General features: G+C 47.0%; 1 protein-coding gene across 4 annotated transcripts in view; it reads right to left on the reverse strand.

Moving 5' to 3' along the window:
* rhbdl3 (rhomboid, veinlet-like 3 (Drosophila)) overlaps window positions 1-26,780 on the reverse strand; it is a 54,584-nt gene that overhangs the window by 25,755 nt on the left and 2,049 nt on the right. The window contains exons 1-3 of one of the 4 annotated variants that reach the window (XM_027283584.1): window positions 25,601-25,777; window positions 24,812-25,381; window positions 24,498-24,521 (exon numbers count right to left, since the gene is read on the reverse strand). In XM_027283584.1, the coding sequence (XP_027139385.1) occupies window positions 24,498-24,521; window positions 24,812-24,952 (165 nt within the window). In that variant the 5' untranslated portion in view covers window positions 24,953-25,381; window positions 25,601-25,777. The other 3 variants (XM_027283582.1, XM_027283583.1, XM_027283585.1) reach the window with 3 other exon arrangements.

Below are 26,780 nucleotides of genomic sequence, written 5' to 3' on the forward strand. Positions count from 1 at the left end.
GGATCATAACTTTACAAAAGAGGCTCTAAATATTTGAATTTTAAAGTAATACAGACGTTTAAACCCTTTTAACAAACTTATTTATTACATTTTAATCATGTTTAATGTCTTTATGAACCAAGTAAACTCTTAAACAACCCCATGAAACCGTCTCTGTCACATTCTCTAATAATCTGCAAGTTTTTCTCTCGATTCATCGATTAAAAGTTTGGTCAACCGCAAAGAAGATGACAAAGAACTGTAAATATTTAAATGAAGTAGCTGAAACTTCTCTGAAAGAAACCCTCGTTTATGTATTTATTCACATTTTTGGTCATCACGGTAAAAACAAACTAATACTACATGTACATGTAGATGAGGAGAGGATTTTGGGTAATGCAGTACTTACATGTTGGTGAGTATTTAGCTTGTGCATGTAAGAACGTTCACCAGACTGTGAACTTTTTTTTTTTTTTCTATCCGGGCACATTTTTCATTTTCATAACTGGGTTATTATCCATGAGGCTTGTTTTGCAAACAGCAAAGGCAGCGTGATGCAAATCCCTCAGATTAAAATAGGCACACACACACACACACACACACACACACACACAGATCCTGGTGCAGACATAATACCACAAAACATTCACAGCCAATGAGCTCTCATGCTGAGGGCTTCGCAGGAAGCCTGGTGTCAGTGCAGAGGAGAAAAACAGCAGAGGAAGGGAAGGGGGGAGTGAAGGGGGGTTGGTATGGGATGTGGTGGTGGAGGAGGAGGAGGGTGGAGGAGGAGGGTGGAGGAGGGTGGAGGTGGGTACAGATTGGACACAATGCCAGGCTTTTTGTCTTCAGCCTCATTTTCATAAAGCTGAATATTAAGGTAGCAGAGGGCAGTTTGCAGGGTCGGGGAGTTTTATGAAAGTAAAAATATTCATCTAAGTAAGTTTGCACAGAGAGCCTGGAGGGATGAAGCAGCCCGGGAAAACTACATTTACAAAATGCTGCTTGACTGACAGACTGACCTCTGATAAGACTTTTAAAAAAGTAAGCAGATATGATATTTTCCTTTTTATAAAAAACGTAAAACATGTTGGAAAGCTGCTCCAAGCTTCTCTTACTGCTGTCTCAGAAGGCTCCATTCAGGCCGTTAACTTCTTTCTTTAAAACTAAGACTCAGCAGGAGGTCGTTTAAGACTTCTCCATCACCTTCACTTCTCTGGCTGACCGGCTGACCTCTGACATTTTGACCCAGGCGGTGTGGGTCACTGTCCTGAAGCTCTGAGCTGAGGAGCTGTCGTCTGGAACAGTAAACACGAGCTAAAGGGACGAATGAAGAGAGAGTTCATTAAGACAGACAGAGTAACTCAATCCTACCCCGGGCTACTAACAGCAGACTGGTGGCCACTTAAATTCCTCTTTGCACCTGCGTCACACGTGCTGAACCTGCCAGGTATTAAAGAGCTGAAGTAGTCACAGTTCAAGCAGCACGAGGAATAGGACCTCATGGCTCGTGCAGATCAATAGTTTAATATCACAGAGGTGATAGCTTGGAGATACACACTGTATGAAGTAATCACGAGTTAGCTTTGACTTGGTGTCGAGACTTTGCCGCGACTCATCATGTCAGTGACTCCTTCACTCCTCTGTCTTTGTCTCTGTGAAACAAAGAGACAGGGCGGGAAACTGAAGCCTTTTTATACCTCAGTCATTCAGCAGAGAAACATGTGACCTGCTGTCCACGCAGGACATCGAGTGGGGCTCGTTATTCTATTTCATCAGGTAGAAACGCTGTAACAGGAATGAGCTGTCGAGCCCCTGAGTGACAGCGAAGTCGTGTTCGTGAAGAAACAAACACAGGGCATGAACACGAGCTGCAGCCCGAGGCGTCGCTCTGTCACACTTCTCAGTAACAACATCCTCCAGACTGAGGAAGTGCAGCAGGCGTGACCGTGGGTAAATCAGCACGGCAACACGCGTGACCGAGGGAGCAATAACGTGTCACCTAAGCAACAGGAGCTCCAATAGCCCGCGAGTTACCGTGTGGCCATAACGACAGAGGGACAGAGGACATGCAGCTCTGTGTTGTAAATATTCATCATTACGTTGATATCTATGATTTTATTTTGGCGGGTTTCCACTCAGTTTCCTCAGACATTGTGAGTTCATCATCACATCAGTAAACAGAGAGACTAACCTGGCTCTAAAGGCCCAGACGGAGGTGGTGTTCAGTGTTCACCGAAGAGTCGGCAGGGAGGACTGAGCGGGACTTTTTTAATGTTGAATCAAACAAGCGACATATCTGGTATCAAATTAAAGAGGAACTTGTGACTGTCAGTTTGGTTCTGTTCAGTTCGAGCTGTTTTTTAAATGAGGAGGAGAAAATGCTGATTTGACTGATGCAACATTCAAAAACTCTTGATGGTTAACAAGCGTCAGAGAAACACAGAAACCATCCCAATATTATCAGTTTTATATTTTCTATGTTTCTAAAAAACGTCTGGAAAAACATCAAAGCAGGATTTTGCACCATGCACTACATGTACTTATGCTTTATCCTGTTATTTTGGGTATTAAGTCCAGAGATATATTACTATATTATTAAATCTCGGTGTATTATTATTGCTTTCTTCTATTTAAATAACTGCTGTGGCAGAATCCAGTCAGCATCCAGCCGGTGTAATTACTCACAATCCCCCCGCAGAGTCAGACAGCGTGCAGCGTGCCATGTTGTTATTATCAGGACTCTGCTGTCGATGTGCTGACCCACAGACAAAAACAAGATATTAGATTATCCAGATATCAAGTCTGTTTCTATACTTTCCATATTGATCTATTTTTAAACTCTGGCTGCAGCTGCGAGCCTCTAAGCTAAAGGATTACTGCTGTATGAGGCGACGGAGCATTGCACTCACATAAAGTCTGTTATGTTGTATGAAGGCAGACTGGCCAAGACGGACTAATTACCAGTAGCTGACATTAAAAGAGCCCATTTAATGAGCTGGCAGGGTCTTACTCTCCTAATGGCTTTCCTTTCTTTCCCTCAGAGTTCTCTTGGTGGACTGCTGAAACTCACAGAAACCTTTTTAAGATGCAAAGTGTGTCCAGGAAAGACTCAAATCTCCACCAGCACGAGTATTACATGAAGTACTTCATCGTCAAAGTTTCTCAAGCTTTTCAGGTTACCTACCACTGTCTGTATGAAGAATGAGCGCTCGAGTCACGTCACCCACAAGTTTCTAAAGTTCTGTTCTGAAACCAAAAATACTGTTGGATGTCCGGCTTCCTCCACCAGCAGGCTGATGTAAGACGTGGATCATCGGTGGAGCTGAATGAAGCCTGAGTGAACAGGCCATCTGTAACCACACCTGTCAGTCAAAGCGTCCACGCTCTTAATCCTGCATAACTTTAAGCCTTAATATAATGTGAACAGGTGAGTTCACGCTTTGATTGACAGGTGGGTGTGGTCACAGAGGGCTTGTTTGCTCGCCTCAGGTCTGATGATGAGCCAAGTCTTTGTCGATTTTTAGATTAACAGGATGCCAGCAGCCAGCAGCAGATATCTCCATCTTCAAAAGCACTTTGGAAACCTGTGAGCCACATCACACACATGCTGTCTGTTTATGTGGAGATCACGGCACACGGGAACGTTCCAAAACCTCGAACAAACCCAGCAGAACACGTCTGTTCATAAGCCTGTTGATAGTTTAATATGTTTTTAAGTTCATCTATGCAGAGACGCAGTGTCCTTCAGTAATTAATCCTGTTCAAACAAGACGTTAGCGCCTCGGCTGGGGCAGGAAAAGGAAACAGTGGCAGGCGATTAGGAGCACGCTGGTTAACGAATCGATCAACACTGACTGAAGAGGACACACTCATCTTAGACACACACACTAATTAGATCTTGCTGTATGTAAAGGTGCATACAGACATTACAAACGTGCACAGTTAGTTCTACTATTGTGTGTGCAGACGTCACACACACACACACACACACACACACACACACACACACACACACACACGGTGCTTCCTAAACACAAAGCCTGAGTTTTCCCTTGACATGCAGCAATTAGCGGTTCTAATAAAAAGCCAGCCTCGTCAGAAGCTCGTTAGTCTCTCTGCTAATTACACTGAAGCACCAGGGAGGACAGGCGAGAGTCAGGGGCACTTCATTCACTGGCCATCACCCCCACTACACACACACACACACACACACACACACGCACACTCTCTCTCTCTGACATAGCAGATACAATGGAAACACACACACACCTTTTCATGTTAATCAGGCTTTTCAGAGAGTGCCCTCGACACCAAAGGCTTTTACCTGAGTGATATCTTTCTTGTCTCCACACACGCACGCACACACACACACACACACACACACACACACACACACACTCTTTTGTCACATTATCTGACACCTGAAAGGGTTGGAAAGAGTATTTTATGAACGCTGCTGGCTGGGAGACGCTCTGTGGTTTTGGGGCTTATCGTCGGCCCCGGTGCTGAGGCGTAGACCGGACCCAGACCGGTTCAGGCTGAGCTGAGATGACAGCGTGTTGGCAGGCGGTGGCAGTGATGGAGAGGTGAAAAGTCAAACAGTCAGACTGACAGCTGACATCGACCACAGTCAAGACTGCAGGGCAATAAAATGTGATGACATGTTAATGTTCTCATATTATTTATATGTAAAGTCAACGTGTATGGTGAACAGCAAAACAAAAGTTCTGTTTCTAGTTGCTGATGTGTAGTTTGTTGCAGCACGGTGCTATCACATGCAGAGAAGTCAACGAAGGTTTGGATCGACCGTGTTATGAACCATGTGAGGTATCATCAGCATCATGTTGGTAATGGACAGTGCTGAGATGCTCTAAGTTATTAATATTTAAATAAAATCCTCGTTCAGGTTTCCCTCGTCTGTCTGTGCATGCTTCGTCCTCGTTTACAGTCTTTTTATGAAGCAACTTGTTTAAGCCTTGCAAACACACACACACACACATACACACATACACACACACATGCTGACGCAGCGCTCAGTGCAGTTTGTGAGAATACAGCAGCACACGTTCGCGGAGCTCGATCTGACATGAGAAGGTCTAATCTCGACCACAGTCTGGGTCCGACCTGACAGCTCCAGGCTCAAGCAGGCACCGATGCTGACGGGGGTACCAGTCAGTATCCGGTGGGTTGTTTCATTGTTCTCACACAGAGTTACTCGGACAAAAGCAGCAGTGTTCAGAGGAGGAGAGGGAGAGGATGCAGGAACGCTGCAGCATCTCATAAGACCAGCTCAAAATGTTTTTTTTTATTGTACTCGGTGTGTTTGGAGGAAAACACCTCCGTCTGCACCAACCAAAAAAAAAGCCACGAGCTCAGGCTGACTCCTGTGACACTAGACAACTCCGTTCAGTCCGGCTGTCACTCATTCCTCTTTTCCAATTTCATCATCATCAAGGCGTTCAAATTGAAATCTGCCAGCATCTCAGCTGGGAACAAATTTCCACCTGGGACGAGCACAGATGGGCAGATCCATCCAAGACCTCCCTGCTCCTCCAAGTCAAACCCCCACCTCCCTCCATCCACCTCCTTCCCTGCTGGTGTCACTTGACAGCTGAGTGACAGCAGCGTGGGGCGGGATGCAGAAGCGAGGGCTGCGACGAGCCGACGTGGTTTCACACCATTAATTACCCAGACATCACCTCTCCCCGCCGTGCAGGAGGATTCTGCAGAAAAGGTCAGCCGTCTGGCTCGCATAAAGACCAGCTCACCATGCATGTCACGGTCCCCGCTGGCCTCTGCCCAGCGCTCTGCCCACGTCACACTTCCGAGACATGACTAATGCCTCGACAAGACTTCTAATAGCCCCCAAAATGCCACGACGATGCTGTTAACACGGCCATAAACAACACCTAGACTCGGAGGCTAAGGCTAAGTAAGGAAAAGACAGGAAGAGGAGTGGCGGCAGAAAGAAAAGAGGAAAGAAATGAAAAGAGGAGAAATAAATAAAGCTGACCTGGACTGAACGGTGCATGAAATCAGAAAAATTGAGGTTAGAACAAGAGAACAACAAAATATCAGTCACGACACAAAGATACCTGCAGTCTGTGGTTTTATAGGATTTCAAATAATGCTCTTTGCTTTGCTCGATATGGAAATAAAGCAGCAGAAATAAAGCACAGCCGGCAGCTGGCAGGTGGAATCACTGGCTTTGATGGGATAACCTTCAGCTGGGCACAGACAGTCAATTAAGCAACAATCTGACACAGCACACATCAGCAAGATCAACAAGCTGAGAGAGGACCTGCCTGGTCCCAGCACAGCACTCCATTAGAACCCACTTTCATTAAACTGCAAACTCCTCCACAATCTCTCACCCGCTCTCCTTTCTTTCCCTCGTTACTCATGTTTGAATGCGAGCAGTGTTTTCGGGGGCTGCACACTGCACACACTTGAACTTGTTATTTCCTCGGCTCATTGTGCGGGGAAGGTGATGATTGTCGGACAGGGAGCAGGACGGAGGAACTCTGCACTCTGCACTGAAGTGTGAGAGACACAGGAAGACGAAGTGAGACAAAAGACGGGGACGAATCAGGAGCAGGTGACTGTCGAGTGTCTGTTTGTCATTTTTAAATAGAACGGCTGGAAAAGAGGGGAAGTGGTGAAACATGAGGGACGCCACAAACGACAGACACAGAGACAGACAGACAGCATCCTCACAGCTCACTGCAACAAAATAACCTCAGTACTAACCTCAGTGGTTAAATAAACTTAAATATACAAAAATATCAATGTTTATGTATGTAGACTTTTCTTTTTATTGAACTTTAATTAGTCGAGCGAGATGAGGAGGATGAGTATTATTCCCAGCAGCGAGTCGACTGGTTGCAGAGAAAAGAAAGGTTGCACATTTCACACCTTCAGCAGAAACTAATGTTACATGAGGTTTGCAGAGAGCCGCTGAACACAGGTTACACGGCGTATCAGCTCCTCAGACGCCATTCAAACCCAAAGTGTCCATGACAGAATAAAAAAGGAGACGGAGCTGCTTTGATACCTAAAGCTTTGAGAGGACGAGACGCCGAACATTATCTCGGTAAAATCGCCTGCCGCGCACAGATGGACTGAAAATGATGACGCTGTCTGATGTCGAGCGGATCCAAGGTTTCATTCATATGATGGAACGTGTACATGAAGGATTAACCTCGCTCCTCTTCAGTCAGGATTTCCTCCTTCAGTCTCAGGAACGTGAAGAACGATCAAGGTCACTTACATACAGGCAGCAGTGATTTCTAATGTTGCAGCTCCTGTTTGGATGTAATTCACCTGTTGGGTCTTTGTGTGTCTGCACTGAGAAGCCTGGGGGATTTCAAATAATACCTTCATGTCCGACACCTATCCACATATCAAGCCCCATCTGTGTGTGTGTACGTGCGCATGTACCCGCTGAAGACATCTTCACACCGACCGACCAACGTTGCCTGGTTACAAGCCAGTTGGCAAGGAAACGGTGACGGCCCGTGCTAATTTGTGATAGCCTCAGACGACTGTGCATTTGTGTGTGTGTGTGTGTGTGTGTGTGTTAGATGGATGAGGGCTTCTAATCTGTCAAGTAAGACAGGTGACCCAGCGCTCTGTTGATTAGCCCAGACAGACACAACGTCATTCATCCTCGCAGCCACCGTGAAACAGAAAACCAATTCAGTACGCTCGGTTATATCGACTGAATGAGTTTATTTAGGTGACTCACCTATAAAAAATGTATTTTTAAACCAAAGTCGTCCTATTGGCAGGAGCTACGCAGAGATCTGCAATCTTATTTCTGTATTTTTATCCTGATTTAAATGGGAATGCTGCAGGATTCATATGATCAGCCCTCCCTTTGATATTCTGTGTTTTACATCACAGGAATGAAATGAAAAGAAAACCTTCATTTATTTTGCATGCAGAAAAACATTAACGGTGAAACAGATGCACGATCTGAAGCTTCATTTTGTTCCCCCTGAATATGGTGAAGAAGAAGACAAGAGGCAAAAGGAATGAGAGCGCAGAGAAAGAGAGAGAGAGAGAGAGAGTACATCAGACTGCATGAGAGAGAAAGCAATTACCTGTGGCAGAGTACGAGCATTTCCCATCACAGAGGACAGGAGAGCGGTGGAGAGAGGAGAGAATGGGAAATGAAATAAGACAGAGAGAGAGAGGGAAGACGAAGGAAAGAGAGTCCAAGAAAAAGAAGAAGAGAGAGCCTGCCAGTCAGTTCTGTACCTGCTGATAAGAATAATCTGAGTGAATATAACTCCACAGGTAATGTCATACGATTGAAAAATTCAGTCTCTCTGGCCCGATACTGGGACTCTGACTTGGCATCACTTGCAAGTCCAGGTCCAGAACTTAAGCCTGCTGCAGGAGGGAGCGTTGACTTGATTCATAGTTTTCCCAGTGAGCGTTGATATTCACGTAGGTCAGGCTCTACATTACTGAGTGTGAATCGATGTTAGACTTCCTAGAGGGCTTATTTAACCTGCAAACCTCAAAGTTAATACAAAGAATGTAGAAAGCAAGAAATCATTTACTGACATGTAATACAAAAAAATGTCAAATTTGTGTTTAAGAAACTTTTTGTCCGTACAGCCATGAAGAGTTTGTGTGTTTTTAATATGTGAGGAAAGAAATCGTGGAAAAAGTTGGAACAAAATACAAAAAACACAACGACTAAAAGTCAGTCCCACATTTACTCTTGTCCGGCGGCTTCTTGCTCGCTCACTCTCTCCTTTTCTCTTCTTAGCTTCCTCCGTCAGCGTCCTCTTCACTCTCTTCTCCTCTGCCATCATGTTCATAGAAGCTGCTGAGCCCGGTTACATTGCTCACTCAACCATCTCTGGTTCTGGCATGACCCCGGCTCCACTCCCTGTTAACATTCCCCGGGCCTGTAAACCTGCTCTTCTTCTTTCCTGGTGCTCTGAGCTAGAGCTGGGAATCTTTGGCATAATTTTTAGCATTTAAATCGGGCCCGGGCCGGGCTCGGGCTTGCGTTATGACTTGCGCGGTAAATGAGCGATGTGATGCATTTCGATCTGCGCGAGACAAAAGGTGCAAAAATGGATGCTGAGGAGGTGAAACCAGAGGTTTGACTGATGTGCCATATGCACACATTTAAATAACGTCGGGCTGCAAACAGGTTCGGGCTCTACAAAGCTGTCAATCAAAACGGGCTGGGTCGGGCCTGACTTCTAAGGCCCGTTTCATGCTCTACTCTGAGCTCACTGTCCGGGCAGCCCAACTAACAGACTGAGCTAACATGAGCTAACAGCGGCTACAGCTGTCAGCAGTTTACTTCACTATTTCACCAGAATCAGTGAAATAGTTGCTGCTGTGTGACTTAGTGCCGTAAAGCGTTACGTACTTCTCCCGACCCGGAGCCCAAAGTTACATAGTGTGAGAACAGACGTACGAATGACAGAGACACCGTTCACCTGATCACAGGTCAGAGTGGGTCAACAGGAGGTAAACTTAGTTAGTTAGTTAATTAATTCATCTGATTACCACATTCCAATTTAAATGTTTCTTAGCAACGCGATATTAAGTCGCTTCATCAAGCAGCAGCATATTCTGTCTCTGTCTCACCTCTGCTGGTTCCGACCACATCACAGCAGCTCGCTCCACAGATCTATTATCCAGCCCTACAGGAGAGGACTGCAGACCCACTCACCACCCTTGTTCTCTGCCTCATCCCTGAGCGTTCATTAACACACTCGCACACACACTTCACTGCACTGTTATTGCATATTTCCCCTCTGCAGACCCAGTCCCTAAAGTTTAAAAACTACGTTCCCCTGCAGCTTTAATGCTTTACCAGACACAGAGGCACACGGGGTCTCCGGGAGACGAGATGCAATCAGAAGATCATCACGGCTTTTATTTGGCAGATGCTGCAATATCAAGCACAGGAAGACTGTTCATCACACGGGCTCCGGGTGACCTTAAAGTCCTGCAGTGCTACTGTGTCGCAGTGACTCTGGATAAACTTGGATTTATTGTGTGAATAGGTCAACACATGTTAATGCACCGACCGCAGATTAGCAGATTATGGTACTATAACTAGGATTACTGTAATCCCTCAAGAATGTCTAGCTGCATATATTCTGACCAAATAAAGAGAAAATCCAGCAGACGATCTGAAACCATCTACCATGCTGAATTAAATGAAATATTGCACACAACAGAATGAATGCTTGGCTGAAGTGGAAAGGTCAGTGTAGATCTGTGATATCCTGCAGAGCGGTGACGACAAACATGCGTGACAGTCCGCCTGTGCAGACGCTGCGGTATAAACAGAACTGTACGTATCCATGTCTGTTTGGTAATATAATCAGAGCATCGTTTGTTACAGAGTGAGTCTCTGTTTCCACAGTGAATCCTGTTGATGCTACACTGACCTGTAATCAGGCGTACGTCAAACTTTGGGCTCAACGAGGGGGAAGCAAAGCCGGTGTCGTGCCAGAACCGGAGCTGGGTAAGTAGGCAGGCAATGTAGCCGGGTTTTCCCTCTGAGGTCCTCCGGCTGCTCCGCCTCAACTCTCTGTGATTTACAGAGTTTATGATGGACAGTGAAGTAACCTGCTGACAGCTGTAGCTGCTGTTAGCTCATGTTAGCTCAGTCTGTTAGCTGCTGTTAGCTCGTGTTAGCTCAGTCTGTTAGCTGCTGTTAGCTCATGTTAGCTCAGTCTGTTAGCTCATGTTAGCTCATTTTGGTAGCTGCTGTTAGCTCATGTTAGCTCAGTCTGTTAGCTGCTGTTAGCTCATGTTAGCTCAGTCTGTTAGCTGCTGTTAGCTCATGTTAGCTCAGTTTGTTAGCTTCTGTTAGCTCATGATACTCAGTTTGTTAGCTGCTGTTAGCTCATGTTAGCTCAGTCTGTTAGCCTGCTTGCTTTAGCATCATTGTTAGCTCTCAGTGCTGTTGCTCCTGTTAACGCAGTCTGTTAGCTGCTGTTAGCTCATGTTAGCGTCCGTCTGTTAGCTGCTGTTTAGCTCATGATAGCTCAGTTTGGTTAGCTGCTGTTAGCTCATGTTAGCTCAGTCTGTTAGCTGCTCTGTTAGCTCAGTCTGTTAGCTGCTGTTAGCTCATGTTAGCTCAGTCTGTAGCTGCTGTTTATAGCTCATGTTAGCTCAGTCTGTTAGCTCCTGTTAGCTCAGTTCTGTTAGCTGCTGTTAGCTCATGATTAGCTCCGTTTGGTTAGCTGATGTTAGCTCATGTTTGCTCAGTCTGTTAGCTCCTGTTGCTCAGTTGTTAGCTGCTGTAGCTCATGTTAGCTCGTCTGTTAGCTTCTGTTAGCTCCTGTTAACGCAGTCTGTTAGCTGCTGTTAGCTGCTGTTAGCTCAGTTCGTCAGCTTGGGGACTACCAGGAAGAAGAAGAGGAGGTAACCAGGCTCAGCAGCTTCTATGGACATGATGGCAGAGGAGAAGAGAGTGAAGAGGACGCTGACGGAGGAAGCTAAGAAGAGAAAAGGAGAGAGTGAGCGAGCAAGAAGCCGCCGGACAAGAGTAAATGTGGGACTGACTTTTAGTGGTTGGTGAGAGCTTGGTGAAATAAAAGGCTGAAAGACAGACGCCGAGCTGGGCTGACTGCTGCTGGACTAGGCAGTGATATTAGACACCAAAAAGATGAATGAAGAAACTAGACTAAATGTTTTTGGAAATGATCTGCATTAAAGGCGACAGAAGGCGAGACAGACAGGTTGAGAGTTTAACACCTCCCGGGCTGCAGCAGGCTCTCGAGCGTGTGTTCAAACAAACACTTCACCCCCTGTCGCTGCTTGTGAAAGCATTCACACCGGAGAGAATGGGTGTGCGAAGACACAATGAAACACACACACACACAAACACCAACGAGCTGCTTTTAACGTCACTCTAACTGAGACGCAAATCCTCGTCAAACACGCACATACGCACACAAAGCTGTGGTGGAGTATCCATGTCAGTCAAGCACGGGGCACGGGGAGGTCAGCATGGAGACAAAGACACAGATTGGTGACCTTTTACCCCCGAACCTCCCATTTACACCGAGGTGAGAACCTTTCATTACCGCCGGGGCCAAACCTCCTATCAAACATCCAGCAGCTCCTCGCAGAGGAGGAACAAAAAGCCGTCCCCGGCCTGTCTTTCTCTCCCATTCACTCCCTTCTTCTGCTGCAGGCCTGCCCTGAGGTCAACCCCCACCCTGCATCCCAACATCCCCGCCACAACACCATCCAAACCCCTGCGCCACTGATGGCAGCGGTTCCATTCAGCGTAGAGATTTATGATCTCTAATAGCTGGCAAATGGACCGCAGGCTGGGGTTGCCCCGAGGGGAGGCCGGCCTCCTCCCTCGCCCCGCCGCCCCTGAGACTTATTTCCTTCAAATCTCAAGAAGAAAAGGAAAGAAAAAAAAAGGGGGTGAGGACGGAGGGGAGCGAGCGAGGCTGTCGGAAAACATTTTCAAGGTTGCCATCTGGGTCGGGTGGGACCCTTCAAACTGTCCGTCAATCTTTTCAACAAGAGCCCCTCCCCTACCAGAAGGCTCAGGCTGCGGGGTAGAAAGGGACAGTATGAGGACAAACGGCGCCCGCCACCGCTGACATGTCACTTCCGAGGCTACGTTGGAGCAACTCCACGAGCAGGAGCTTTTATTAATCGGCTACAATCAGGCGGGCGGCCAGTCAGCTGTCTCCTGGGCCTCAGTGGTGTTGGTGGAAAGCCCCACTACAGGGCAATAATCCTATTCCCATAATCCTCACAGGTCAGCGCACAAGAAACAGTTCACGAACAACTCCCTCTTCATTTTAAAGGCAACACAGGAGTTCTTTCAAAATAAAACTTCCAGAAAAGGAAGTTCAGGGTGCTCAAAGAGGCGAGGCAGATATAACGCCAAGAAAACACGAAGACCACGTCCGAGTTTCTGCAGGAGGATTTTCAAATGAAGACGTTAAAACACGTGCATTGTCTAATCATTTCATACCTGAGCATCTTCTGTCTGATTTAAAGGAATCAGTTCAGCACTTTGAGAAACACATTTGCTTTCTTGCAGAGCATAAAACAAGAATTCACTCCCAGGTTTGCATCTTAAAAATAGAGCTACAACGTGTTAGCTGAGCTTAGCGTGAAGAGTGGAAACTGCCCAAAGGTAACAAACTGCTACCGACACCTCTGAAGCTCACGAGTCATCGCGTTATCTCTGCATTATTTAGCACTTTGTTGTCGTTTGAATCAAGTTGCAGATGAAGTGTGGGGGTCGTCGTCGCCGCGGTTCTTGGCCCGTGAACAGTGACAGCAGAAATAAACGTGCAGCTTCGGAAAGTTTCAAAGAAAAGTCAGCTGGAGACGCAGAGGAAGTGAATCGGTTTCCATCCTTTCCCGTGTGATTAATTGGAGCAGAGGCTCATCGCCATTATCTTTACGACTGCTGAGGAGAAATAATGAGATGTGTTCTGACAGCCGAGATAATGAAATGAAGTGTGGAGCCTGATGTCTTGTTTTAAACAGCACACACACACACACAGCTTCATTACTGACAGACAAACTTACTGACATTAACTAAAGAATCACATGAACACAGAATTACATGCACGCCATTAAAACGAGTTCATTTTTGGAAGGTTGTGCTGCAGGATCCTGATTCCACCTGTCATGGACCTGTGAGTTATCACAGCCCTGGCAGCTGCTTCCCTGAAGGAGATAATTCTTATCATAATGGCACCGTCAGTACCAGACCCTGACAGGCACCCTGATGAGCCGCTGGATCTGCAAATGTGGCTGCAGTCAAAGATAAAAAACTTTCCCCCTTCGTCTGCCCCTGAAACTCAGAAACTCGGAGGAGACGCAGCGACACTTTGAGGGCGATAACGTCGGTGGACGGGACGGTCTAAAGGCTCTCCACGGTCCTGTTTGCAACACTTAGCACCGACGTGCAGTTTGTAATCTGATTCCAAGCAGACAAGCTGAAAATATAAAGTGAGACTTCACACAAAATGCATCAAGTGCACTGGGATTCAATCAATCAGCCACATTAGGAGGCGACGAGACCACAGAAAGAAAAAGATATGGGACAGACTCAAACAGATTTAACGTTATAAAAGGAGCCGACATGTCCTCACATCACGATGGGCCCAGAGTGACGGCAGCATGTTCCAGAAGCGTCTCTCTCCTCTGGTTCACAACAAATACAGCACATGGCTTTTTTTTCTATATGTTTTTGGCCTTGTCAAGCTTTATTGGATAGAAACAGCTGCAGAGTGACAGGAATGAGAGAGAGCGGGGAGTGACATGCAGCAAAGGGCCACAGGTCGGATTCGAACCCCGGACTGAGCCTTCGTACGTGGGGCGGACGCTCTCCCAGCTGAGCTTACCAACACAAGCTCGTCTGTTTTTGATGAATGCACAGAGCAGACCGTGCAGGCTGGAAGTCAGACGCAGACACAGCATCGGGAATCTGGGCAATTTTTCAAAATGAAACACCCTGTGCAGATCCTCGATCGTGAGAAAGATAAAAGAGAAAACTACGGAGAGGCACATAAACCACAAAAGACTAAATCTGAGCCGATCCTGCTGGAGTGTGAAGCTGCACAGAGGACGGACCAGAACTAAAATCTGCAAACTAATTTGTAAGAAGAGCAAAGACACACTGCAGCTGCTTTAAGTCGCATACAGTAATGTACAGTGTCATCTCTGATAGAACATGATATGTGATGGTTAGCTGACGTATTGATTTTAAATTTGAATCAGTGCCTTCTTACTCTAAATCTGAGCTTTGTGGCCTTCAGTGTTTGTTTTTTAAGAACCAGACACTAAATTTAAACGAATCTCCACCTGCTCAACCATGAAATGAGCAAGTGTCACAACATATTTGGGCTAAAGCCCAAAGGACCTGGGACGGTATGCAGTACTGTACAGTGATTTATTACCTGCACAAAAGACACAAAAGTCTGCACTGTGAAATATGACAGTAGCTCATCTTATTTACAGACAACAGCGGTCTGATCCGGTTTCACGATCAAAACAAAACATCATGCCTGGTGAATACACTTCATGGGGTCTTCACACACTTCACACTGCAGCATTTTGCATGAGTAGATTACATACAAAGTCAATGCAAAGACGAGGATGGCACTGCGTGACGCGCTCTGCAGAGTATTTGTTGGAGGACCGGGTGAAGTGGAGCGACAGGGCTGCTGCTCGCCCACAGACAGCTGCTGAGTGTCGGGGAGCTTTTGGAGGAGAGACCCGGAGCTTCTGGAGGAATAAACACCCGGAGTGCCGCTGAATAATTACGAATCCATCTCTGATATTTCCGAGTAAACACGAATGATCCCGTGAGGAAACTGGAGTTTGGTGGGAAAACACACCATGAAAGAAGGAGAGCACATCTTCTCAGACTCTTCATAGTAAACGTGACGAGATTTTAATATCAGTGACTCCATCTGTGACCTAATTTCACTTTGGCACAAGCCTTCATCAATGATTCATACCAAGACATCTGGCCAAGTTTATTTTTTTCAGACATCACATCAGGTAGTAAAGGGTCAAAAATGTTTATATTTTCTGTGTGTGTGTGTGTGTGTGTGTGTGTGTGTCATGTGGTTTCTCCTTGTCACAGTTCGCCTCTTCAGCACTTTGGCCCCGTCGGCAGGCGTTTGGCAGCGATGCCGTGTAAGACGACACGGAGGGGACAGGACAGGGAACGGAGATCTGGGTGAAAGCTAAGCTAAACTGTCGCTCACCTTGGGCCCAGCGCTGGGGGCCCGGGCAAGGTTGCCACGACAACAGCGAAACATCCAGGGCATCCGTGAACAACCGAGTACTTTTATTTGTTTGGCAAAAAAGCCAGAGCACACGCCCAGATAGTGTCCTATAAAAAAATCAGCAGGTCATGATGATGTTTACAGAGCAGTCACACACACACAGCAGCAACTATTTCACTGATTCTGGTGAAACTGGATCATATTTTATGGAGGAAATGTTTTCTGGTTTTCCCTCTGATGTCCTCCGGCTGCTCCGCCTCAACTCTCTGTGATTTACAGAGTTTATGATGGACAGTGAAGTGTAAAACTGCTGACAGCTGTAGCTGCTGTAGATCAGTTCGTCAGCTTGGCGGTGAGCTCAGAGCGACAGGTACTCACCGCCAAGCTGACGAATGAGCTAACTGAGCTAACAGCAGCTAACGACTGAGCTAACATGAGCTAACAGCAGCTAACAGACTGAGCTAACAGGAGCTAACAGCAGCTAACAGACTGAGCTAATGAGCTACAGCAGCTAACAAACTGAGCTAACAGAGCTAACAGCAGCTAACAGACTGAGCTAACATGAGCAAAGCAGCTAACAAACTGAGCTAACATGAGCTAACAGCAGCTAACAGACTGAGCTAACATGAGCTAACAGCAACTAACAGACTGAGCTAACTGAGCTAACAGCGAGCTAACAGACTGAGCATCATGAGCTAACAGCAGCAGCTAACCAACACTGAGCTTCATGAGCTAAACGCAGCTAACAGCTGACTGAGCTAAAATGAGCTAACAGCAGCTAACAGACTGAGTAACATGAGTAACAGCAGCAACAGACTGAGCTAACTGAGCTAACCAGCAGCTAACAGACTGAGCTAACAGGAGCTAACAGCAGCTAACAGACTGAGCTAACATGAGCTAACAGCAGGCTAACAAGACTGAGCTAACATGAGCTAACACGCAGCTAACAGACTGAGCTAACATGAGCTAACAGCAGCTAAACAAACACGACTGAGCTATAACATGAGCTAACAGCAGCTAACAGACTGAGCTAACATGAGCTAACAGCAACTAACAGATGCAGCTAACATGAGCTAACAGCAGCTAACAGACTGAGCTCTCATGAGCTAACAGCAGCTAACAGACTGAGCTATCACTGAGCTAACAGCAGCTAACAGACTAGCTAAATGAGCTAACAGCAGCTAAAAACTGAGCTAACATGAGCTAACAGCAGCTAACAGACTGAGCTAACATGAGGCTAACAGCAGCCTAACAGACTGAGCTAACATGAGCTAACAGCACTAACAGACTGAGCTAACATGAGCAACACAGCTACCCAAACTGAGCTAACATGAGCTAACAGCAGCTAACAGACTGAGCTAACATGAGCTAACAGCAGCTAACAGACGGAGCTAACATGAGCTAACAGCAGCTAACAGACTGAGCTAACATGCGCTGAGTGTTTGTACCAACAGGCGTTATGGACTACCTGCTGCTGGTGACCTGGCTGATGATTGGCTGTTATATATTATTTATATATTTATACACTGTATACATTTTCAGGGTGTGCATCACTGCAGCATGTACCTCTGGGTAAACAAACCACAGTATTGCATTTGAACATGGATTACCAGGAGCTCTGATTATTCACACTGACATTCTGTGAATGTAAACAGCTTCGTTCCCGCTGTCTTTCTTTCTTCGGGCGGTCTGACTCTGAAACTAGGACAGCCACGGCTGTCTGGGCGAAGCCACTTGTGTGCTTCATTTATTTGAGCGATGTCACAGCACTGCTCAGACGGAGGAAAACCACGCCAGCTACGGGAGAGGTTACCGCGTCTATCACAGTCATGGTTTCATCGACGTCCGGGAGGGTTTGAAGCTTCATGTGAGGAGACAAATGGGAGGACGAGCACAGGGTTGGACCTGATGCCTTTAAATGGAGTTATTATGCAGACTTTAATAAAAAAAAATAGACAACAGATGCTGCTAAAAAAAGAAAGTTTTTAGTGAATCCAGCGAGAGCAGCGGCTGTGACCTGCAAACTACCTACAGGTTTGGCGTGGGCGCAGAAAAAAAATCCATTACCGTTTGAATTATGAGTCTGGCGTTATCTCGTCTAACCGCGGCCTGCTGGAACTTCTGTGCAAACTCTCCGGGGAGAGTCGGAGGAAGATGCTGCTTTGTTTGAACAGGTGAGCACACAGCACGACAAAGTGATCTGAAGTCCAACAAACAGTTTAGAGTTCAAATCCGAGACGTGTAAGCCGGTGCCGTGGATCCAGCACGCAGGCGGAAACATCTGCGCCGGTGGTCAACGGTGTTCATATGTGGGAATTGCCATCTGTCTCAGGAAATACTAAAGTTGTCCGCTCAGCATGGAGCAGCGTTAACACGAAACACACACACACACAAACAGGTGTACACAGCACACAGGGTTATTGTACCTGTGTCAACAGTGCACCTGCACGACCTGCGGCACAGGAATGTGTCCCAAAATGTATGTGTGTGTGTGTGTGTGTGTGTGTGTGTGTGTTTCTTGTGAATGTTCCTGCTGCATCTACAACCTCTGTGACAAAAAACAGACATTTTCCATTTTCCACATAAACGGCTGAGCCGTCACTGGAAAAACACACTCATACAAGCACACACACACACACACACACACACACACACACACACACACACGGGCCCCCAGGTGTAGGTGTCATGGGTCATGGACAACACGTCACTCTGTCAACAGCTCTGTAACTGTAACCTGTGGGAAGGTATTACAGTTTCAGCCATAAGGAATGAATGGACCTGCACCGTGTCTTTGATCAGGATCAGCAGCCGACTGAAACCGAACCTGAAGCTGAAGCTGGAGCTGGAAGACGTTCTTTGACTCAGCCTGGAATAAACAATAAAAGTGTCTGCATGTCCTCACACTTGGCTCGTGGAGCTCCAGCGGTCCACCTGGTTTACAGGTGTCATTTCTAAACTGTTTCAGTTTCAGAGCTGCTGCTCACTGTCTTTAATCGGTACGGCTTAACAATAAAACATGCAAAGCCTGATGAAGGAGTGTGCTGTGACGGCCGTGAACTGGACACAGTGCTAATGAAAAGAGATGATATGAAAGCATCAACGAGCAGACTGAGACCCCGACGCCTCTTCACGCCGTGCAGTGTCATCCACTTAACTCTGATGAGGAATCCAACTCCAGAACAAAAGACGAGAGACGGAGATGAAAGCAAACAAATCAGAGCTCATTTGTGCAGGAGCCCAATCTGAATCCACGCTCTGCTCCTCAAGGCTGTTTTCAGACACAGTCAGACGTTGCAGCGAGTTGCCACAGAGTTGTGCGGCAGCGTGGGGACGGGGACGGGGACGGGAAGCAGGAAGGTGGTGTCATTATTTTGCAGCATAGACTGCGAGCCAGACAGACGGAGAAGCTCGGTACATGAAATAAACAAACACCATGAACTCCACCCGGAGAGTCACATTTAAGGCTCCTGGTTGATCTGAAAATCAGCAAAGAGGAGGATCATCGGTGGACCTGAGGCTTGCTGACCCCGTTCAAATGGATGGAGCTGGATTTAGTCTCATTCGGGTCTTTAAAGGCAGCAGGCGGACCCGGCCTCCCCACGATCACAAGCTTCTCTCAGCCGGCATGTCACTTCAGCACCCCCCACCTCGACCTCTAGTAATGGATTTACATTTTTAGGTCTGGTGGGTACAAATATACTGTATGTGCACACACACACACACACACACACACACACACACACACACACACACACACACACACACACACACACACACACACTGAACTGTTCAACCATCAAAGAAGAGATTTCGATTTCATGACAGCACTGTTATGAGTTTGCACACTACAGCCAATTACAGGTAAACTGGCACATCTTCTTTCTCCCATTCAGAGATCGACAGACGCTGCAGCTATTTTTACCTCTGCATAAAAGCAGACAGTGTTTTCACACTCCGCCAACTGGAACTGTGCCTTTCATTAAGGAAATCTATTTAGAGCCGAGCAGAGGAGAGGCTGAGGAACAGGAAAGATGAGCTCTGATTAAATCTTTCAATGAAAACGTTTGAGGCTCACACACACACACACACACACACACACACTGAATCAAAACAACACAGTCCAATATCATAAGAGACTCTGGCGCTGAGGTTCTCCAGGACTCGGCTGGTCTGATCACTGCTGAAGTGTTACCCCCAAACAAACTCCACCGGACATGGATGCAACGTGTTCTGTGTGCGTCACAGTCAATGTTTCGAATCACACCGGCCCCGCCACGGTCCAGTCTGGTCCAGTCTGGTCCAGTCTGGTCCAGTCTGGTTCAGTCTGGTCCAGTCTGGTCCAGTCTGGTCCAGTTTTGTCTCGACTCTGCAGGGAACACTTGTGATATTGCGGCCTAGAGAATCCAGTAGATTTTCAAAATAAAACACCCTGTGCAAACTTGTAAAAACAATTTAACTACGTAGCATATTTACACGCCCCTTGATGCTCCCAGTTGGGTTTGAAGTTGCGTGGAGGACGGACCAAAACAGCGAGGGGCCCGGTAGGTTTAGGGGTTCGATGAGCGGGGTCAGTGGACTGCGACCCCACCATCTGATCAATAGACGTATGGATAAAATACCAACAAAGAAGAGTTAGGGCATGTTAAACATTACAGCGACACCAAAAGGTGCAAAGATAAAAAATATAATAAATATTTTGTATCATCAGTTCCTTTCAATCAAAGAAAAGATTCACAGCCACATCACTAAACGCATCGGCCGCTCTCGTGATCTCCGTTTGCTTTTACTGTCAGGAAAACTGACGGTGCGTGGTGAGACAGGCTATCCCTGCATGCACCAGTAAACACAGCTGAGGGTTCCCAGTTGGCTCATCCATTAAGTGCCAGTTACCTGGGTGCTGGTGGTGGTGGTGGCGTTCCAATTCATTTGAAGTGTGCTTAAAGAACAGAGAGCAACAGTGAGAGGGTGCCAGCTGTGCCATGCGATGAGGCGAGACGGCACTGCCAGACAAACTGCTTTAAATAATGACCTCACTTTTCTCTCAGCTCAATGTCTGACTAACAAGCTCATTGAAACGCACGACAGAAACTCGGGGAAACACGAGTCCCACTGGGAACAGGTGGCTTCCCCGTCATTGAATTTCTGCTTGTTTTAATTAATGACGGTAGCTGTGCTGTTCCAACAACAGACGTCACTGTCAGCTCTAAAGCTGAGAAGTGACGGGATGATCATAAATCATGCAGCACATGGCTGATGCAGTGAGTCTCTCTGGGCTAGACGCCGTTCCTAAAAGATCTAAAAGACTTTTTCATGTGTGAGTTTTGGGATCATAAGCTGGATTCAGGCTTTTCAACGCCGCAGAGCAAGAAACGAAGGAAGGAAACACTTTCATGGAAAGTATGCAGCCATGTGGAAGTCCTGCAGGCGTGCCTCAGGGAGCATGCTGTCAACACCAAGCTGTGGATACGCATGAGGATTTCCCGGACTGTGCTTTTAGTCTCCCTCCTCTCCTGGTTCAAGGCTGCAGTGACAGAAACAACACAGACACAGTCAGTGCTTCATATGCACGTCTTGTCTTTTCAGTCTGCACGCCTAGGGACTTCTAATTAGGCTTTACAAGCACCGGGACATTCCCCACTCTCCTCTTAGACAGCAAATTAACGTGTCTGTGCTGTAGGTGCAACACTCCAAAATCCACATTGTGCAAAAATCAATCAGAGCTAAAACTTGAAGACAGAGAAGACTTCTAGATTCCACTTTTTACAACAAAACAACCAGGTGAAAGACGCAATTCAACAAGAAACAAAGAGCTCGCTTTGGGCTTAATGCAACTTAACAGACAAATTCTGCACATGTAAACTGTGGTCCATCCTCAGATCCTCCATGAATGAGCATGAGTGAGTGTGCATATCAGTCAGCACAGGACTGATCCACACATTGTGTCTAATCAGGCTGCCATGACTGCAGTGTTTCCAGGCCGGTGTGTCTCGAGGACAGATAGAAGCCTGGACACTTTGATTAGAGGCAGAGGGCAGCGCAGCTGTCATCCTCCTAACAGCATCTTCTCTGCTTCAGCAGACGTGTTCGAGCCTCATGTTTGTTTCAATCAAAGCATTCTGAGATACTTCCTGCACACAGTGGAGGAAAGCACTTATACAGCAACAAAATCCTCTCCGGGGACGAGGAGAGAGGAGTGAAGAGAGAAGCGAACAGAGCGACGCAGCACTTTGATTCCAGCCCCGACGGTCTGAAACCCAGAAACTGATAGCTGTATGAACCGAGTTCGCATGGGAGCCGGTAAAAGTGATCCGATAGGGAAGCTCTCGTACACGGCTTTTGTAAACTGCTTTAAAGAAGCTGAAGGAAAAAAGCTGAGGGAGTGGAGACAGTCCTGTCCTCTCTCTGCTGGGTAAACATCCCAAAGAATGTGCTCTGCACCTGACAAGGCAGGGATGCCAGATTTGATTAACACAAGAGATGCATCATTGTCTTCATCGCTAGACTCTTATTTTGGAATGTATTACCTCACTGGGACATTTTCTTAAATTGGATGAGTTACAGTCACCGGCTTGAAGGTCAAACTGTGGTAAAGAAGATGCTCCAAAGACAGACCAGCCCCAACAGCTGCAGGTGAACTGAAGGTTTCAGGTGTGCACGCTTGAAGAATTCCCTTTTTGATTCCTGAGCAATTTTCTGTGTGGAAAATCGTCGGCCTGCGTCAACACAACTGTTTAAATTCCACCAGGCACGACTGCGACACCTACCGGCTACGCAGCGGCTGACCACGATCGTTCTAGACAAAGGTTGTGATTCCACCTGAAGCGTCTCGTTCTGCTCGTCAGAGAACATGCTGCTCATGTTGCAGGTTTTCACGAGTTTGCCGTCATTGTTTTTGTCTGGAATACATGCCAGCATCAATAAAAAGAACCGATGGGCTCTAAGTCAAACGATTTGGATGGATCGGACAAATTGGAACTGGTCCTCGATTCCCATCCCGAGGTATAATGACACACTTTGATGAGTCTTGACACGTTATCGGAGCTGTTGGGCGGAGGAGTTGGTCTTGACGCTGTTAAACAAACCAACAAGAACTTCATCTGACACGTGCCGATGCCTGTAGTGGTTTCATGGACGTGTGACATTACAATCAAAAAGTCTTATAGGTCGTCCATTAATTGCAGGATTGGTGGTTCGATCCCCATCAGCACATTAACATGTTGACGTGTCCTTGAGCAAGACAATTCGATAGTTAGGCCGGTGATTAGGAGAGAAAATGAAATCGTATATTTGTAGATGTATTTATCTTTGTGTCAGACAAAGTCGTGACTTTCTCTCTCGTGCAGTAACAGAGCGATTTAAACTCTGTTTCCTTGTCCATCATTTCTCTTCCTTAGTCGCTTCACAGGAGCTCGGGGTCTCCGAGGTCAGCCCCTTGACAAATGGAGCAACTCATTGTTGGGAGTGAAGAAGGGAAGCAGAATAAAAAGAGTGACAGAACATTTGTTGCTGCCGGCCCGGCCCGGCCCGGCCCGTGACCTCAGCATTTGGACAAACCCAGGTTTTTTTAAAACCCACGTCCACTTGAGGAAATTCAAAGCCGTGCTGCACGCATAAAGACGGCGGATCGAGAGGCCCACTTAATGCCTGTCCACACACACACACACACACACGCACACACACACACACACACCACCCAGGGGACCTCCAGTCTCCCCCTGAAAGACGGAGCCTGACACGAGCCTCTGACTCCACCCTAAACATCCCACTAACCCCCCCCTGCTGCCCAGGGTGGGCAGGTGCTGCAGCGACCCCAAAGTGGTGGCTGTGTGTGTGTGTGTGTGTGTGTGTGTTTAAGTGTGTGTGTGTGATAGTAGGGGGCCCGTTTGCCGTCTGTTAGTCCGACCGGCTGCTTGCATGATCAGCCGCTCTGTGTTTCTCTTCTCCTGTGGGGTTTCTTGGCTGTATCAATGTGTGTGTGTCTCTTTGTGTGTGTGTGTGTCTCTTTGTGTGTGTGTGTGTTTCTGGCTGACAGATCAATGCATTTAGGATTATGTATCGCCCTAATTGCATTATCAGGGTCAGACGACACACACACACCCACAGCCTCCATGCGTGGGGGGGTTCGGTCGGACAAATCCACGTCCCGGTTACTCTGTGATTGTTACCCAGCAGGCGAAGGATTTAAAGCTGCACTTGGCAAGATTCTGATCTAAAAATAAATTCATCTAATCAGCCTGAATCACAAAAACTTGGACTGAACGAGAGAATACGCTGCCACCTCCACCAGCTGAGACCGGGTAGTTCCCTCTCATTTAGCCAAATGAAATTCTGGTGCTGGGACGGCAGCGAGCGATCGCTCAAGAACATATTCAGTGTTTCAGGAGGTCTGAAGCGGCACAGATCAGAACCCAGTGCAGGTTTAAGTCACTTCCATTGGTGTTAAAGCAAAATGTCAATGTCAAGGTCATGATGCATGGACAGGACTTTTAAAATGAGCCATCAGAAGCTCTCTGAAGTCTAAATATCGACCTTCTCCACATTAAAAAGTAACTTCATCCACTTTTCAATATCACATCTCCCACCTCCATGTTTCATGACCTTTAAATGGGACGATGCAGCGTTTCATCTGTTCAGCAACATCTGCATCGCTTCAGGCAGATTATGTCAAAGGTCACACACACACACACACACAGATAAACAATGCGTGAAGCATGCATGGAGCTCGCTCGCTCTACATACCTTGTCAAACAGAGACTTCCATTGCTGAGGCGAGGAGAGAGAGAGAAAGTGAAGAAGAAGAAGAAGAAGAAGAAGAAGGTGAACACCATGAGCAGAGAGCAGCACCTGTTTGAAGCCTCATGCTGTTATTATCTGATCACTGTGGTCAATCAGCAGCAGATAATGAAGCAGCAGTGACAGACTGAGCCTCTGCTGTCACTGTCACTGTCCATGCAATAACATTTACATCAGACATGAAATCACCTCCTGCATAAATCTGCTCCAGTGCAAACTGAAGTGCTGCGTAACGGTTAAAACTGTTCATGTGCACTTACGTCCTCTGGAGCCACCGGGAGGACGTCGGTGCTTTCCAAAACCTCGATCTCCTCGCCCTCCGCGTTGGCCGCAACAGCCGGAGAGGAGTTCACCGGCGTGTCCCGAGTTCCGCCAGTCATCCTCGGGCTGCTCTTCTCCATGCAACCCGCGGAGAGCACGCAGCGACTCGAGGAATCCTCAGGACTGACTCCACATACTTTACAATCCCATTCCTCTCTCTCTCTGTGTGCGTCAGCAGCGACAGGAGGTCAGAGAGCCGAGCATCGCGCTCCAACCTTCGAGGATCTCGCTCAGATGAGTCCAGGTGAAACGACACAGACTACGGAGGCGTGCGTAATCCACTTATTCCTCATCCGCAGAGGAAAAGTTGATGCCGGTGGTAGTTCGGTGATGTTCCGGGGCTGTTACCGTCCCTCTGCTGTCCGCCACATCAGTGTGTGCAGAGCTGGAGAGGAGCCCGGGTCCTGCACGCCACGACCGGAGGCAGCAGTCCAAGTTTGGGAGGCAGGGGACGGGGTCTGTCCTCACTTGGAGCGGCGCAGCGGCGCAGCAGCAGAGCGCACATCCATCTGAAAGAAATAATGACATCATCAAACACTGACAACAAGCAGGGCACCGAGGACAAACCGGACTGATGACGCACAGGTCTCACACGGCGGACACGGTCCAGGAGAGCCGGTGGAAGTCCACACAGCGCGGGCGCAGTCACAGGCAGACTCTGTGCGGGAGACGGAGACGGAGACAGAGACAAGTCCACGCAAGTGTTTTTTTTTGGTGCGTCACGATACCTGGCACGCTGCTCTCACGGCGGCGGGGACAGACGTCTGCTCCACCCGCGACAGGAAGCCTCGGAGAGGGGGTGGGTGGGTGTCAGGGTGGGAGGGACACACCGACCGCCTCCACCGGGATGGTTCAGATCCAGGAGGCACCGCCGGGACTCGAGCTGCATGCGTCCCTCCAGAGAGAGGGAGAGAGAGGGAAGGAGGGAGAGAGAGAGAGGGAGAGGGGGAGAGAGAGAGAGAGGGAGAGAGAGAGGGAAGGAGGGAGAGAGGGAGGTGAACAGGGAGGGGGGGGGGAGCGAGAGACTTGGCCGGCGGTGAGGAAGGGATCACCGGCCACTCCCGCTCAGGAGGCTCGGAGGAACTCCGGATGACCGGCTGTCTGTGTGTGTGTGTGTGTGTGTGTGTGTGTGATGATGATTTAAGATTTAATAATGCAGCACAGTAAGAAACATTTCAAATTCAATTAGCAGCAGTGATTAATCTTTAATAATTCACTAACACGAAGCTGGTTTATCCTGTTAAAGTCATTGATACAATAATTTAATTATGTTTGAACTTAACTTAATTAATTAATTGAGTTTAAACTGGATGTTTCACACTTTTAATTCAGTTTGTGTTTATTTCAGGAACTTTAAAAAGATCTATTTCATTATCAATCTATCTGAAGTTATTTCATCATCACTTTGACATTATTTTCAGCCATATTGATACATATTGTCATTATAAGTCATCAATACATGTTTTTACAATAATTCATCAAATCTTTAAGTTGTTCATTCACAACAAATGAAAGTGTGAAGGACAAAAACCAGTAAGAAGTTTTTCCTGTTAAAAACTGGCTGACATATTTTTAGTAGTTAAACGTCACTAAAGGATGTTTTAGAAGAAAGTGACTGTTCAGACTTTTCAACTTCAAGCATCAAGGAACAGCAACACACAAAATATTCAGACACAGACATACGCTCCAACACTTACAGTCAAAGCAGTAAACATAAAATATTGTTAAGGTTGTGGATAATTTGAGGTTGAGTTTTATTACTGAAGGAAACATCAGTTGAGTTGCACAAACTGCTCAGATTCATCTGTCACTGTGTCGTCTGAATGAGAAATCAATCATCATCAGATCAGTGTTTCCTCTTCATGCTCCTGTAGCTCAGGCCTTCATGGATCATTACAACATGTCAGT

The sequence above is a fragment of the Larimichthys crocea genome, chromosome X, assembly GCF_000972845.2.
Source record: "Larimichthys crocea isolate SSNF chromosome X, L_crocea_2.0, whole genome shotgun sequence".
Lineage (NCBI taxonomy): Eukaryota > Metazoa > Chordata > Actinopteri > Sciaenidae > Larimichthys > Larimichthys crocea.